At 47.7% G+C, this 17,220-nt stretch overlaps 1 protein-coding gene across 2 annotated transcripts in view; it reads left to right on the forward strand.

The window, feature by feature from the left end:
* ZFYVE26 (zinc finger FYVE-type containing 26) overlaps window positions 1-17,220 on the forward strand; it is a 1,501,667-nt gene that overhangs the window by 1,253,329 nt on the left and 231,118 nt on the right. For both annotated transcript variants that reach the window (XM_069638726.1, XM_069638727.1), the window contains one exon: window positions 3,338-3,535. In XM_069638726.1, coding sequence (XP_069494827.1) covers window positions 3,338-3,535 — 198 coding nt within the window. The remainder of the gene's footprint in view (window positions 1-3,337; window positions 3,536-17,220) is intronic.

A 17,220-nucleotide genomic window follows, 5' to 3' on the forward strand; every position in this document is an offset into this window, starting at 1 on the left:
TCTTATATATTGCTCTCTGTGTCTCCCAATATATAGTTGTTAGGCCACACCCCATTTTTGCACTTTGTTCCCTTCTCAAACCAGTCTGTGTAACCTCAAAAGAGATTTCCTTCAGCTCTTTTACTCTCAACCTCATCTAAGAAGGTTCACTTATTCATCGATTTTGCAACTATGTTCTGCTCATATGGAGTGCCCCTTATTATGCCCCCACAGCAAGTGAGAGAAATCAATGTCGGAGCTACATTACTTCATCTGGCCTGGTCAGGGCGAATTTTATCATCTTACCTGAAAAAAGGTTGTGTTGGCTTCATCTTCTCAAGGCACAAGAGGTTGCTCCTGTTTCTCTATCGCATTGCTATTGTTTTTATTTATTTATTTTCTTCATGCTTTCTCAGACCTTGTCTTCTGGCCAGTGTCTTTTCAGACACTTCAGCTTATTTGTTTTACCCTTCTCTAAGCTTCTAGAGACCCAACCATGCCAAGTCCTGGGCCTTTGCACACACGGCTCTGCAGGTGCTGAGGCCTTCAGTGACTCCTACTGCCCGCACTTGCTTCACAATCCTTGGCACTTCAACATATGCAGAGTTCTCTCCTGCATCAGCCAAACAGAGATCGGACCAGGCAACTCTATGCTGCAACAGATGAGACCAGCTGGAGTGTGTCTGCTTGGTTGCCAGGCTGAATGCACATTCACTGTGCCCTTTACTCACTATACTTCCATCACTAGCCTTTTGTCACCTGGTGACAGTCTGCAGCCCAACAACTGTCCCCTCTGACTTTCCAATGGAAGTCGGAAGTGAGCATTCCGTTATCAACTGGTTGGTTTAGATCCCCTTCTTCTCAAACTTTTCTCACCTCCAAGGACATTAGGATACTTGTTCCCCCTGCCCAGTCACGAGACCGTAACATGTCAAGAGTCCCCACATCCACAACAGAGGGCTTGAAGGGCTGCTGTTCCAGGTAGCATGCTCATCCTAGGCCATTCTGTGGGCTGCCCCTCCAGTTAATTTCTATTGGGACGAGGAACTTTATGCGACTATACTTAAATTTTTGATTACCACAGAAGCAGGGAGCAATGTTTGAAAATGTAAGTACCTGGTACTTTGGGCTTAAACACTGACATGGCTGGCATCTTGCACGCAAGCCCCTGTTCCCCCAAAGATCCCTCCTATGCCCATCTGTCATGAAGACTCTTTACATTCTTGTCAACAACCTGAAGTTTAGACTTTTTGCATCGGAAGAGGAGACCTACCAGATCACAAACATTGGAGCTTAATTGCCAGATCCAATTGAAACTCAATTTGGTCACCTTTGTTTCACCAAATAGACAGTTGCCTTTTTACACAAGAGTCTATATAGACACACAGTGAATAAATTCCCTTTGGTAAGGACAGGTACCTGGTGTGATGATTCTGACAATGACTCTCAGTGGATGTGGGGACTCTCACTTCTCCCCCTGACGGGAGGTCGCCTCTCCCCTCAAGGGGATGACAAAGCATTGTCAAGTGAACGCACATGCCCCCTAGTACCCTCCATACCTCAAGCCTTTATGGGTTACTGTGATTGTTCGTCTCAAATCTCCACCAAATCTACTAATTACAGTTTTCAGTATCCAATGGATAAGCCTGCCACAACTACGTTTCAATCCCCAGTGCATAGAAATACTGGAACAAGGAGGCTGGACGTAGTAACGAGGATCAATGAGCCCGAGAAGCACATCATGCGCTCTGGTGTTTGCAAACCTGTGATAGGTGCCGGGACATTTAAAAATCCCAACCAGCATGGCGAAAGGAGACAGTGCCTGGGAAAGCTTCATCCTCTCAGTGCAGACCAAGGGCTTATTGAGCCACAGCAAGGACCGTGGAGCCAGCAGACTCAGAAGGACGCAAAAGGAAGAAAGACTGCTGATGCTTTTTCGCTGTGTCAGAGCCGCGACAGGAAGAAGGAAGTCTCCCTGGTGGCCACAGGAATTGAACAGCAGCACCAAAGCTGCCCGAACACAGAGAGGCGAAGCTGTGACGGACGCATGAGCAGCTGAATAAAGTCAGTGAGACTGTGCAGAATAGGCTGGACTCTGGAGAGCTGCAACTCGTTTACTGCGGAAGAGCTGGACATCGCAAAGGAAAGTTTGTGAATCCTGAGAAGGGAAACTGGGATACTGGGGCGCTTCAGAAATATTATCAAGGACAGAAAAGAGAAGGCCAAGTAAAAGAAAAGGAATTTAAGACCCGTTGTCTCCGATATAATGTGATTGTGAGAAATATATAATAAGGTAAATGTGAGGCAAAGTCAAGTTAGCAAGTGTGTAAAGTGAGCCACACGAGAAAAGCCCGGGCAGGTGAGTATACCAGGCAAGGTAAAATGTACAAGTGGGTAAAGTGAATCAAATGAGAAAAGCCCTGGAAGGAGAGAATACCAGGCGAAGTCAAGTTTGCAAGTGTTTAAAAGGAAGTTACATGAGAAAGTCCTGGTAGGGGATTACACAGGCAAAGCCAAGTCTAAGTTGTTTTGTTGACCAGAGACCCAAAAGAAGACTCATGCCCTTAGGAGTTTCTAAATGTTTTAAAGATACCTGGGAATGGAGACAGCTCCCCAGGTGTGACCTGCAACGCCAAAGAGAAGGAAGTATTCTCTGAGGCCATAAAGATCTTTGGTTGAGTAATTGATGCATAGTGTTGGTGAAGAGCAACCTTGGGAAAGGAGCCACCCCCTGGAACTGTGAACTTTTGTGTTGGAGTTACATTTTTCATTTGATCTTGAACATTTGTGCACTTTCAAGCCCAAAGACATTTTCCTTTTGATATGATGTGGCATTTATAACGCGCCTGTACACAAGTGTTTCTAGGTGCAAACACATTAATATTAGTAGTATTACTATCCGTTTAGTATTCCATTTTCGAGTGTGAGGTCTAGGATAGGATGTCAGACACAGGACATTTTTCTTTCGACATCTTGACACAGGCACAGGCCCTTGGTTTGTGGTTGAGGTAGGGAAATGTCTCTTAGGATACGGACAGCGATGCAGTTTCCATGCCCTTTTATTTTGAATAAATGTTTATAGCCAACACTATGAGCTCTCTGTGTCCACGTCTCACTCCTGGCTCTTCAAACCCGAGGCAGAGAAACAGTTGCCACCAATTGCCATTGACAAATCCAGAAGGCTGGATATAGCCAACTAAGTAGGACATTATATGACATAAATACTGAAGAGACTGTATTGCAGTTTCTTTAAAAATGGTAAACTGGGTTATTTGGTCTGAGTTGTAATGCTATTGAGATCTCAGTTAAATGTTTGAGTATAATGTAATATGTGCTTGCGGCTTGTTTATGTTTGCAGGAATGCCCAGCAGATGTTTTCATCGAAGGGATCTTTGTAACAAGCTACAAAAGTGGCAAACTACACATCCTTGAAAACATGCTGGAGTCTATAGACCCGAGCCTGGAGAAATGGAGCACCTACCTCTTTGCAGCCTGCAAGCACCTGCAGCAAAAGAACTTCTACCACATCCTGTATGACCTACAGCAGTTTATGAAGGTGGGGTCTTTTGATTATTTTCAATTTGTTGTATCCTTCCCAAGTGTCTTAAAATCTAATGACTCATTTTTTTCGCTTGAATGTGCATGTCAAGTCTATAGGAATGCTACATGGATTTGTGGATGGATAACGATTTCTCTTTACTTGCAGAGTAACCAAAGGAGTTTGGTGCAGGGAGGGGTGTGCCCATGGGTTGCAATGAGTTACTTTTTCTCCCAAGGTAAAACATATACAAATTAAATCGAATACCATCATCCTCACATCTTTTGGTTATCAGCTCTGCTGTAGCAAGGGATGGGAACCCGATGAGGGCACTGACAGAAGAGATAAGCGTATCATTGCGAACATTTAAGAGGTGTGAACATGTCTCAATGCAGGAACATGTTTACCAATTAAGGCACAGTTATTAATATTAAGATTCTAAGCGTTGAATGTGCTGAGCAGCAAGGGAACATTATTTCAACATGACTGTCTCACAAGCCAAGCTACAGAAAAGCTGCAGGCAAAGGTTGGTGCTGCAATATGCAGATATATTAGGTTGCTCCAAGTGTGAGTACTTCATCCAGTCCTGTTTTTTTCTTTGTATTCTTGTATGTGTGGTCATGCATTTATAATTGAGTAAACAAAATTACAAGCACAAGAATGCTGTTCCGGGCCACTGAGATAGGGAATGGAGGAGCCATTGTCGACACGCCTGAAAACGCTAGGAGTTGTGTGTCCATGCTCAAAGCTGTTCTGGGCCACAGAGAGCAGGAGACGATGCAAGATCACATGGTCACACCTCAAAGTTCCGGGATCTGAACATCAGAGCGTGTGTCTGCAACTGTTCAGAGTCTGTTTGAGAGCTATGAGCAGTTAGCTGCTCCCTCAGATCCCAGGTCGAAAGTAGCCACACAACTGTTTGTAAATTTGTGATCCCTGGAGAGGGTTGGAACTTGCATTGCAGTGTCCTATATATTGATACACATTAGAGTAGGGGGTATGCTAATAAGCCCTCAGGCTTTAGACGCACTGCAGACACACCCGCGTTCGATCGAGAGAACGCTTATTCATCCTGGGCAATTGCCACCTCACGGTTCACGAAATGAAACTTGATATTTGTAGCATTTTTTCTCCATTTTGTCGGCAGCCCTGAGCTATGTGGATAATTTTATTGTCTCAATACATTTATGAAGTAATTATTGTATAAGGAAATCCAAGTAGCATCACACTAGTATAGAATTGCATCTTCTCACCCGCCGAAATGAAAGCCACTACGTCACTATTAGTGAAATCTGCACCCAAGAGAGCCCAAAATGTATGCACACTCAACATTTATCTAAAACAAGTATTAGGTGAACTCGAAAGACAAATTTAAGTAGTCAACAATGGGCCATTATTAATCGAAGAGTTGTATTGAGGGAATAGTTCAGGGGCAAGGCGCTAGTCTTGGAAGCAAGACGACGTGGAGCAACACGGGTTCGATCCCCGGTTCAGCGGTTAGAAACCTCTGGGTATTAAGCACGGTATAAATCACCAATTACAATATCAAATGTGTTTGAGGAGAGAGGCAAAGAAAATGAATGGATATAATTTACTAATAAAGTCATAGCACAAGACAATAGCAGGAGTGGGGAAGCCATCATTTTGAGTAATGTTAACATGCCTTCTGTGACCAGTGCTGTAAATGTTTTGCTTAATATCCCAAGGGCTATTGAGTCAGATGATTAAATTCATCACAAAGCTCTTTTAACACAACTAAGTCTAAAGAGAGAATTTAGATGATATGTGCATGAGAGGAAAATAAGGATGCCAAAGGGAGTGGCACAAAGCAGAATACAAGTAAACTGCAAAGGAAAACTGGTTCTAGCGATCCTCTGCACTTTTAAGGGTTATTCTACAAAAAAATGTTTTAATGGAACTCAAACAAGAAACGGCTGGAAGGTTTTAAAACAAACTCGAAGGCATCAGAGTTTGCTGGTTCAACATTCTGTAGCCCCGTTATGGTAGAGAAAATGTGAAATCATTTCCCAACGTAGGCTCTTGTGGTCAAATCACTGGATTTAATTACCTTGCTGTTGTTGTCTATTATAGAATGTCTTTCAGTGATGGAAGACGTGCTGAAACTTCTAAATGTGAATAAAGGGGGCTGTCAAAATAATCTGTATTGGATCAGCCTAACACTAATTGTAATGATGAAAGTGGCAAAAATGGTGTAACCTGTGTGAATATCCACAAGGAGAAGGATATTATACGCATTGAGAACAATCTAATAGTTTGACATCAAAGGTTTATCAGAAAAAGGAAAGAAAATTCAAAGACAAGCTACCAAGGAAGTCGCAAATCTTTTTTACGCAAAACAGACTAGTCACTTGATGGAAAGTATAGAACCAATAAAGTCACATGTACAGGTCTATTGATTTACTAGTGAATGCAGCTCCTCTGCTGGCGATATCTAGCACAAACATCTGAAATTAAAGAGACTGGCTATGAATCATCTGTATCTTTAATAAACAAGATCAGACAATGGATTTACATAACTACTAAAGGGCCACCTACTCAAGCTCTGTTCATGGTGAGGCTAGTCAACTGGATTGAGAAATCAAGGATCTTTTTTTTATAGAGACAGCAATAGTCACCCTGAGGAGCCCCGGGTTGGCAGTTTATTTGTCTAATCCGAATGTGTCAGTGAATGTGCATCCATATAAACCATTTATCATTACATTTCTTTATATCCAAAAAGTAATTCTAGTGTAAACACCTTGATCCAAAAACATCTTGAATATACAGATAAACGCCCATTTAGTGATTGCACTTGCTTTGCTCTTCCTAATAATTATGAATTATTGACTAGGCTGGAGGATGTTGATTGATTCTCGCATAGTTTTCAATGTGTGAGGGTGCTGCAAATGGCTATATTTTGCATAGTGTTGCCTGTAAATCCCTGTTTGGTGAATTCTGGCCATGTTAATTTACCCAAACTATGCATCCAAAAGGAAAGCATGCATGATAATCAATACAATGCCCAAAATTACTTAAGGATAATGTCATAGTACATTTCAGGCCTAGAATGTAAATGTTTAGACTTGGATTTCTTACAATTGTTTGGTATGTCTCATGTTCTATTGTTTCAAGCAACTTGGTTAGTATCTCCGTTCACAAGAGGCTGTTTTTCCAGTTTTTAAAGCAGCAACCCAAAGTGGTAGAAATGTGGGTGGTCTTTGCTGCCTAATATCTGTCATTTGGCAAACCAGAAGGAGTCGAACATTTTCAAATGGTTCTTTATTAAATCAAATACGAGAAGTCCTATCTATCCCTATCGCTAAGGGGGATTGTCCCTGCCTAAAAAGGTAAACCAAGGGTGCTCGTAAGTCCTTAAAAAACAAAAAGATGCCCTCCTTCCAAAATCTCATTCTATATGGCTCTTCCACTATAGAAAAAAAACCTAAAGACCAGAACACTGTGCTTCTGGTTTAGACTTCCCTTGGGCGAACTCAATGGGCATCTTCTCAGGGTAGTGCTCTTCATTCCAATGACAAAAGAAAGGTTTTATTTAAATTCAATAAAGTAACTTCCTTAATCCTCCTTGCACACTCCTCAAGAGATTCTGTAATTTATGTTTTACATTCAAAGTATTCATATGTTTAAATGCAATCATCCTTATCAAATCCTTTCCCAATTTTCTTGTAGGCTGTTCTTGAGCTTTCTCCTGTATTAGCTTGAATCCTCTAGATTTTTTTATATTGAATACTTTCCTAGTGTCCCTTATAGAGCCCCACAGGCCTTTGTAATTCCTTATAATTGACAACACTTGTGGCTCTTGTCAATGTTCACAATTTGGGTTTATCGGGCCCCCGTAACCCACATTCACAGTTACTTCATTTATTTCCGTTAGCTTCCCCTTTCCCAGGACCATCCTGCTACCTTTGTCAGCGTTGGGCTGGCTCCCTGGGTTTGACGTTTCATCTGGGCGTCTTCCCCTGGTTTAGCTCTCCTGTCTGTCAGCGTTTCTGTTTCTCAACCTGCCCGCCTCAGCAGTCTCCGCGCACACAGGTGGAGCCGAGGACTCATGCCTCCCGATGTGCTCGGTATCAGCATTCTTTTGTTGTCTCAAAGCCCACCACAGGAACCCTGTGGATATGCCACCAAATGGGATGGTCTTCTCGACGCCGTCTCTTCAGCGGTTGTTCCACTGCTCTGTTTGCCAGCCTTCCGTATCTGCTCCTTCGATATTGTCGTGATGCTGCTGGCTCCGCGACCCAGCAGCGCACTGCCCCTCCAGGATGTTCCTTCATCAAAGGCTCTCCTCTACGTAAGGTTCTATCTTTCTCTCTTTGGGTTTTGTGTCTCTTTAAGTTTGCTGCCGATTCTTAAGGGGGCGTTTTGATTCTTTTCGTTAGTTAGTTAGTGAAATCCAGCATTGCCTATAGCCAAGGAGATGGCAATTGTATTATTGGTTGTTGAATGCAATACAGCAGTAAGTGCAGGGTTATTAATTGCCAGATCAGCTCAACTAATAGTGTTTCTCTTATTCGGAGTTCCTCATGAGAATGGGAGTCCGTGTTCCCAAGAGGGGAGTCACTTCCAGTGAGGTCCCACTTGCACAGACCCCTAGGGGAGGGTCTTGCTTAGCAAGCTTATCTCCCTGGCCTCCAAGGGGTGACTCCCCATTAGGGAGGAGGGACAAATACCCTAGATTCATCACAGTCCCTACATTTGTGGGTTGAAACACACTTCTCCAGCATGGGATCTTTCATGGATTCACATGCTTATGAATATTCCCTGTCATCAGGCTGGGAATCCTGATAATAGTAAAGCAGTTTAGCTTTAACGCCTAAAAAACTGCTGTCATTGCCTAAAAACAGCCTATTGCTGTCATTTTGGGTCATATTGCCCCAGAAAATGGCATTAGTCCTCCCTAGCTCCACCCCTAGTGGCCATTTTCAGATGTTTTTACGCACGTTCACCTGTTTTTAAAAATGTATTTATTTTATTGGTAATTTATAACGCGCTTAATACCAGCGAGTGGTTTCTAAGGGCGGGATAAGGATCCAAACCTGTGTTGCGTCACATTTTCTTGCTTCCAAGACAAATGTGTTGTCCCCTGAGCTATCCTTCCTCCCCTGTTGGGGTTCCTCATTTCGCTCCTTGAAATATTGGCTTTTGTACTATTGTTAGAAACGTTGGGCAAAAGACAAGACTCTTCGACCTCTACCGGTAGGCAAGGCACTCTTTTTTTCCCAGCTTCAAGAAAAGGGCAGCCTCTTCACCTCTCCAGTCTGCCTTTCTGCCACAAAGATTACATGCCTCTGCTTCCAGAAAGACTTCCTCCCCACTTCAACAGTCTCAGCAGTACAGGTTACCAGTCTTAGTCTTCTTACAAGCAACCAGCTCCCTTCCCCAGCTTTGTACACACCTTCTTGGTTCTAGTAGTTACCTTGAAACTGAATTGCCACGCTTGTGACTTCAGATAACAATGTCTCACTTGTATCAGAGGACACTGGACCTTTAACAACTTCGCCCGTTAGATGGTATGCTTTTAACAGGGCTTTCTCTATCATGGAAAGGGTTCACCTATTGGCTTGGGTAATGCTTGTTCTCCTTCAATATAATAACTTCTACTTGTAGAGGTGGAGCCAAGTACCCCCCATCAAAAGCTCTGCCCCCATGCTGCCTATATGTTGGGGTCCAGAGATGGCTACACGTGCACTGCCAGTGAGAATACCAGTACCGAAAAGAATCTTCGAGACAAGGTATCCATTGAGGCAGCCCTATATAAATGCATAAAGAATAGTGCTTTTCTGGCTGGGGTTCCGGAAGAAGTATGCATTTGAATAAGAAGGAAGACTAGTGATGTCATACGAAGTAAGAACTGACATGTCCACAAGAGATGTTGATGAAGAAAGAACACAGCCATTCTATAGAAACTAAAGATAAAGTAAAGAAATCTAGCAGCATTTTGGGATCAAAATGAAGATGCTTGTGTAAAGAAGCACTGAAGAAAATGAAAAGTCATTTTACACCTGAACAGCTGCAGCAACGCAAGTAGGGTAAAAGTAATCGGAAGGCTGGATATGTAGTGAATTAGGTGCAGCGATGCACCAATGTAATGACAATATCAATCTAGAGACGTTCATTGCAGCCTCTAAGACTACTAATAACACGATCTATCTAGATCTCTGTTTAGCCAAATAGGCGGCGTTTGTCGCAGGTTTTGGAATTGTATTTTTTATACAGTGTTTTATAATGTGTTTTTGATAAATTTGTATTTTTTATGTCATAACTGGATAAAATATTATATGTGTGTAAAGAAAAGTTGATGTTTAATGATTGTAACTATTGAGTAAATATGAGCTATCTATCTCTTGTTTAAATGAGTACATATAGGAATGTACAGAAGCTGGAAATTCCGCGATGCACTTTAGCAAGGCTTGAAAACTCATACGTGGAGACAATTTCTGTGTGACGCAGTTGGAATTAAAACTGATGCCGAAGTAGAATTTCAAGACAGGCTTGGTTAGCCCATCGTCAAGAAGACAAGGCCCCAATTAAGTTGGGTTCCTGTCAAAAGGCTACAACGAATGTGAGAAAAGAACAAGCTGTGTTTGAAGTAGTATGAAAAAACACTGAAGGCGTCAAGAGTTCATCATTTAATAGAATTAAATAGAGCAAGCAGCTCAAAAGAGTGGTCTCCAGTCACATGGTCGAGATCGAAAATAGCTTGGGCTGAGTTATAGCGATACCAGGAGACAGAAGTATGCCTATACTCCCTTTATTTCTCAGGCACAAGCAGTTTCTGCAAGGTCGAGTTCAAAGCCTTAATTGACTGGCAGGCTGTAGGAGTGATGATAGATGTTAGGCTAATTGGCAAGGAGGCAAAATCGCGTCAACTCTCCATGTACCTCGGATGCTAGCCTGCGTGCTGCTAGCGTGTGGAATGTTCCAGATGTTTACAAGAGTGCCAAACCAGTTGTAGAGGGCCACGTAGTTAGGAGCCCTATAGTTTGTATAACCAATGGATCGTCGTGTATTTAGTGACGATGTAGATGACCCTTCACTTGGGGTGGGCTTAGTTGCCCACCTGACTTCAACACCCAATCACTACCCTCGGCTATATAGAACGCATGCTTAGATGTTCCCTGCCAATTACCATTATTCATAGGTTTTTGTAGTTTGCCACGTAATATGACATCAGTGATAATGATTTTTTGCTATAAGCGATGTATTTTTTCAAAATCACGTTGAGATTCCGCTTTGCGATGTTGGATGATGTCCGTTGTAACTCCCTGTTTTAGATAATTGATATTAAAACAGAACCAATGTTGCAAACTTCCTGAGTCGTTTTGATTATTGATGTTTGAGTAATGTCTGCATCCCCGTCCACCTCTAAGTATTACTGGCTCATTTTAAAGGACTCTAGTCTCTGAGTTCATACTTTTTAGAGAAGGTTTGTTCTTGTAGTTAAGGACTGGCCTTGCTGCATGTGCCGACATCGCAACAATTGGATCCTGCGACCCATGGGAGGATGACGGTCCGCACTCCACAGTGCATGTATGATGACCAGGTACACAGGGAGGCGACTAAGTGGCTGTTGAGGCAGCTGTGGTGGGCGGGGGCGCCTGTGCCCCTCTGGAACTACCTGGAAACGCCAGATCGCTATACATGACTAGCTTTTAGAGGAGGAGGATTGCAGAGGCTGATTAATGTAGACGAGGTCAAGGGCTCACCAGATAAATCATTTGGTTCTGCCATAACCCCCTTTTGATTGTGAAGCTACAATGGGCGCCCTTGTTGTTGGTTGCCATGTTTTTGATCATATGATAACACCAGTGCATCTTGTGCTTATGTTGGCCCTGAATCATGCTGTTCCCATCTTAGTCTTGTATCCTGGCTTGCAACGTTATGTGTTACTACTGACTTCTGCAATTGTATTTGCTCTCCCCTGTTGCTTCTCCACTCTTTTTGACTGCTTACTCTCTGTTCTCTCCTCCTCTCCCTTTTCCTATCTCCTCCCCTTACTTTCTTCTGTGCACTTTCAGAATTGTCCCTGGACCTAGTATGATAGCAACCTCATCTGTCTGTCCCCCCCCTACCCTCCTCCAGCACTATCAGAAACGTCATCAGGCCTAGTACAATAGTCGCTTGTTTTGTTCCTCCCCTCCCTTTCTGCACCCCTCACCTTTTGTTTTTCTCCGGCTCTACCAGAAATGTCATCAGGCCTAGTACAGTAGTCGCCAGTCTTTTTCCATTTCCCTCCCACTCTCCCCCTCCCTTCCTATCTATGTCTTAGCTCTTGCACTATCTGAAATGTCATCAGGCCAAGTATGATAGTTAATTTCACATCCTTAATGTTCATGGCCTGTAATAATGTCATTGTATTTTCCCTTGTTCCCTCCCTTGCCTTGAAGCGATTTGAAACACATTGTCTAAAGGCGCTATATTTCTCCAGCATGGGGTCTGGCATGGATTCACATGCTCATGAATATTCCCTGTCGTCAGGCCGGGAATCCTCGGTATAGAAAAAATCAGTAGCAGTTTCGTTTCTGATCTGTCTTTCTCAGTAGTAACCAATCACTGGTCTCTGGGTCATACTGCCCCCAGCCAATGACTGCCCTCTCCCTAAGCCCCGCCCCTGGCAGCCATCCTCAGATTTTTACCGCACGTTAACGTGTTGGGAGTCCTTGTGCTTAGCTCTCGAGCTTTTGCTGTGTTCTCATGCTTTTTTCAGGAGATTTTCTCATTTTTTCGGTTAAATAGAGCCTCAAGCTCCACTGTTTCTACTTCCGATCAACGGGGATCCGTTTCGGAGTTTCTACGCCCCTCAAGGGTGAAGATTTCACCGAGTTACGCTTTTGGAGGATTCCAGAAGTTCCGAGGCCTACCCCGGACATGGCCCAGGAGAAAGGGAGCTCGACGCCCGGGAAGCTGTTCAGGACCTGCCCTGGTTGCCAGCTTCAGAACGTTTTCAAAGAGGACGAGCATTCGTTATGCCTCTACTGTCTCCATGAGGACAAGACGCACAAGGAAAAGGACTGCGCGTTTTGTGGGAACATGTCGGAGCGGACCATGAAGGATCGCCACCTCCGTCTCGCCAACTGGCTGGAAGGTAAGAGCCCGCCAGGCGAGAAGAAGAAAAAGAAGTCTGAGCGGTCTTCTAAGTCCTGTGAGGGTGCTCTGGCGACGGGTGCCCAACAAAAGGCTAAGCACCGCGAGTCCGCGGGCACCGGGAGCGCCGAACGGTCGGGCTCATTGGCTGCCAGGCAGGAGGCATCCTCTGGCTTGGGTAAGAGGAAGTCCGAGAACCCGGCGAAGCTTCTGGAGAGGCCCCGGTCGATCTCGAAGATTCCGGCAGAGGGGGAGCGAGGGTCGGACCCTCCCCCCCAAGGTGAAGGCCCCAGGCATACAGAAGGTGACGTTGACCTTCACCCTGCTAAGACCTCGAATGAGGATGTCGCCGCGGCCCTGGCTCAGCCTGTGGAGGCTACACCAGTGGAGGCGCCCTCAGGTACCAGAGTCTCCCTGCCTCCGCAGAGGGAGTCGTCTTTCAGGCCCACCGAGAAGACCCCCACGAAGTCCTTGTTGGAAAGGGTGGGGGAGGGGTTGGTGGCCGTTGTGGATCCGGACACAACCTCTGAAGAGGAGCTCATCCAAGTCGTGGAGGAGGCCCAGCCCATCGGGAGGGATCCCGACGAGGGCCACGACGACGCAGACGAGGCTCCTCAAGAGCCCTCGCTCCCGTAGTTTCCGGCGCCGCAGGACACCTCGGCGGCCATTTTGTCAGCCATCCAGTCCTTATGCTCGGAGATAAGGACTAGGTTGCCCCTTCCCCCGACGGAGGTACCTGAGCCAGACCCGACGGAGGAACCGGAGCCAGGACCTTCGGAGAGCCCACCACTTAAGAGGAGGAGGACGCATCCTAGGCCTCCTCTCCCGCCTCTGCGGCCTACTCTGCCTTCCCCCCGGTCCACTACCCACGGGGATAATACGGGCATGGACATGACTACTACGGGTACGGATGACGACGGAGGTGACGACGGGACATGTCCCCCGTCGCCCCCTGCCCGGGCGTCCCCGCCCGACAAGATTGGATCCTTCCATGCAATGATTTCCAGGGCATCAGAGCTCTTCCAGCTCTGCCCCGAAGAAAAGAAGGAGGAGGGGTTCCTTTACCAACGGCGCGAGGCTAAAAGGAAGACGGTCCTTACCGTAACACTTCTTGATGACATCTGGGATGAGGGGCTCGCACTCCTCAAGAACCCTGCCACGGCTCCTGCTAAGAGGGACCGGTACGAGAAGAAGTACCGGGTCCCCGACGCTGCCCCCTTGTGCCCTAGGGCGCAACCTACCCCGGACTCGGTTGTTTCGGCGGCGGCCAAGAAGAAAGCGGGGGGGCATCGGCCTCGACTTCAACCTCCCCTCCGGATGGCGAGGGTAGGAAGCTGGATGCGATGGGACGACGGGTCATCTCATCTGCAGCAACGCCCATCAAGGCGGCCAACGCCCTGGCCATCGTAGCCCGCTACGACAGGGAGTTGTGGTTCAAGATCGCCCCTCTGTTGGACTTCCTTCCAGATGCCAAGAGGGCTGAGGCCCTGGAAATCTTACAGGAAGGTGAGATTGCCTCGGACCACGCCATTACGGTGGCTACAGACATCGCCGACACCGGTTTTCCGTCAGTTGGGCAACGGCGTTTGCCTGAGACGACGAGGATGGCTCAAGGCGACGGATTTCCGCCAGGACGTTCAGACCAAGGTTTTGGACATGCCTTTCGATGGGAACAACCTTTTTGGCAAGGCGGTTGATGAATCCCTTCAGGCGATCAAGACGGACACAGAGACGGCCCGTGCACTGGGTGTGCTCCAACAGCGACGGCCGTCCTTTCGGAGCTCCGCCGGCAGCAGCTCCTCTACGTACCATCAAATGGCAAGGTCTTCGTCGCAGGAGGCCTACAGGGGACGCGGCAAGTCAGGTGGATCCCGCCGTCGTCGCCAAGGTGGTCAAGGAGGCAAAGCGGCCTCCAAGCAAGATTGAACCGACTGTTGGGTCGGGCCCCCGCCGAAGCACCCCGGTGGGAGGCTGGCTGACAAAGTTCTTCGGCGTGTGGGAGTCCATCACCACCGACCGTTGGGTGCTGGACGCCCTGGCCCTAGGGCACGCCCTCGAGTTCCAGAAGAGGTGCCCCCGCATCCCTCCCGTGGCCAGGAAGGAAAATCACGTCCCTCAACTGCTGTTAGAAGTAAGGGCGATGCTCAGGAAAGGTGCCATTGAGCTCGTCCCGAAGAGACTTCAGGGCTCCTGAGTTTACTCAAGATACTTCCTCGTGAAGAAGAAGACAGGAGGATGGCGTCCCATCCTGGACCTGCGACGACTAAACAAATACATCAAGGCACAGAAGTTCCAGATGGTCACCCTCCAACATGTGCTGGGACAGCTGGAGGAGGGCGATTTCCTGTCGTCGTTGGACTTGGAGGATGCTTACTTCCACATCCCTATTCTAAAGAGACACCGAAAGTTCCTCAGGTTCGTGGTCAAAGGGCGGCACTACCAGTTCAATGCCCTCCCGTTCGGATTAAAATCGGCGCCCAGGGTGTTCACCAAGTGCCTAGCGTCTACCCCTACCTGGACGACTGGCTCATACGGGCAGGGACAAGGGAGCTCGCCGTGGAACACACTGCGAAGACCGTCCAGCTGCTCACGGACCTGGGGTCCTCCATCAACTTTCCAAAATCCCACCTGGTCCCGTCGCAAGTCGCCCTGTTTCTGGGAGCACAGCTCGACACAGTGGTGCGGCGGGCCTCACCGTCGGAGGAAAGGATAAGGACCATCCTAGGAAAGGTGCAACGTCTGCTGGCCACGGACGTGGCCAGAGTGAGGTCTATCAAGTCCCTCCTCGGAATGATGTCCTCCTGCATTTATCTGGTGCGCCACTGCAGACTTCGGATGCGGCCCTTGCAAGAATTCCTCGACGCCCACTGGATCCAGACGAGGGGCAGCTTCGAGGACAGGATCCCGCTCGACGAAGCGTTCTGTCAGGCGATATGATGGTGGGGTGTCCGCGCTCATCTGACAGTGGGAACAGGTTTCCTAGCCCCGGCCCACCAGGTGACGGTGATGACGGGTGCCTCCCTGGAAGGTTGGGGAGCGCACACCGGGGGTCTCCACGCGAGAGGCCTTTGGCTCCCGGAGGAGAAGACTCTCCACATCAACATCTTGGAGCTCCGCGCAGTGTTCTGGGCCCTCAGGTCCTTCCTTCCGTCCCTCAAGGGCAAGGTGGTGAGGATCTTCACCGACAACACCACCACAATGTTTGCATTCGGAAGCAGGGCGGAACCAGATCCCCTGCCCTATCCAAGGAAGCCCAGGATCTGTGGCATTGGGCCGGCACCCAAGGGATGTTTCTGGTACCCTTTCATCATCTGGCAGGGATAAAAAACACCATCGCCGACTCACTCAGCAGAGAGCTGCGCTCGTGCCACGAGTGGGAACTGCGCCAGGATCAAGTGGACCGACTCTTCCGACGATGGGGCAAACCCCAGATCGATCTCTTCGCGACGGCGGCGAACTCGAAGTGCCAGAGGTTTGCCAGCAGGTTTCCCCAACCCAGGAGCATGGGTGATGCTTTCTCGTTCCCCTGGGACGGCTTGTTCCTTTATGCATTCCCGCCGTTGCCATTGCTACTCCGGCTCGTCAACCAGCTCAAGAGGTCCCGGTGCAGGATGATCCTCGTCGCACCGGTGTGGCCGAGGCAGATCTGTTTCCCGGACCTTCTGGACTTGTCAGCGTCCACGCCAGTCAAGCTGCCGACGGACGCGGATCTTCTCTCCAGAGAAGGAGGCGCCATTCTTCATCATGAACCAGAGTCGCTGAACTTGCAGGCCTGGCTCCTGCAGCACTAGAGTTTGGAGGATACGACATCCCGGCCGACTGCAGAGAGGTTCTTGCAAAGGCCAGGGCATCCTCAACTCTCAAGTGCTATGGACATAAATGGAAGAGGTTCTCTGTCTGGTGCCGCGCACAGAAGATTAACCCTCTGCGGATTACGGCCCCTCAAGCATTGCCGTACCTACTGTCTTTGGCCAAGGCTGGCCTATCTCACGCTTCCATCAAGGTACATCTGGCTGCCGTCTCACGTTACACCAGAACTACAGGACGGGCGTCCTTGTGGTCTCATCGTCTGGTGAAGGAATTTATGAAAGGACTGTTCCGATCATTCCCGCCGGTGAAGGCCCCTGCCCCGGCGTGGGAGCTCAACGTGGTGCTGACTAGGCTCATCGGGGCCCCATTCGAGCCTGTGCATTCAGTGCTGTTGAAGTTTCTGTCGTGGAAGACAGCATTCCTCTTGGCCATCACCTCTGCACGACGAGTGGGAGAGATCCAGGCCCTGTCTTGCAAGCCTCCATACTTGACTTTTCACGACACGAAGGTGGTGCTGAGGACGCACCCCTCCTTCATGCCCAAGGTGCCGTCGGACTTCCACCTCAACGAGCCCTTGGTGTTGCCAGTTTTCTTCCCGTCGCCTTTGTCGCCGGCTGAGAGGACTCTGCACTTGCTGGATGTAGCTAGAGCGCTGAAGTTCTTCGTGGACCGCACAAAGAGTTTTCGGAAGACATCACAGCTGTTTGTGAACTTTGGACCTGTGAATCAAGGGAAGGCTCTCTCAAAGTCTTCCTTTTCCAGATGGCTCTCCGGCTGCATCATGCACTGTC

This window comes from Ambystoma mexicanum, chromosome 14, assembly GCF_040938575.1.
Source record: "Ambystoma mexicanum isolate Mex_15411 chromosome 14, UKY_AmexF1_1, whole genome shotgun sequence".
In the NCBI taxonomy this organism is placed as follows: Eukaryota; Metazoa; Chordata; class Amphibia; order Caudata; family Ambystomatidae; genus Ambystoma; species Ambystoma mexicanum.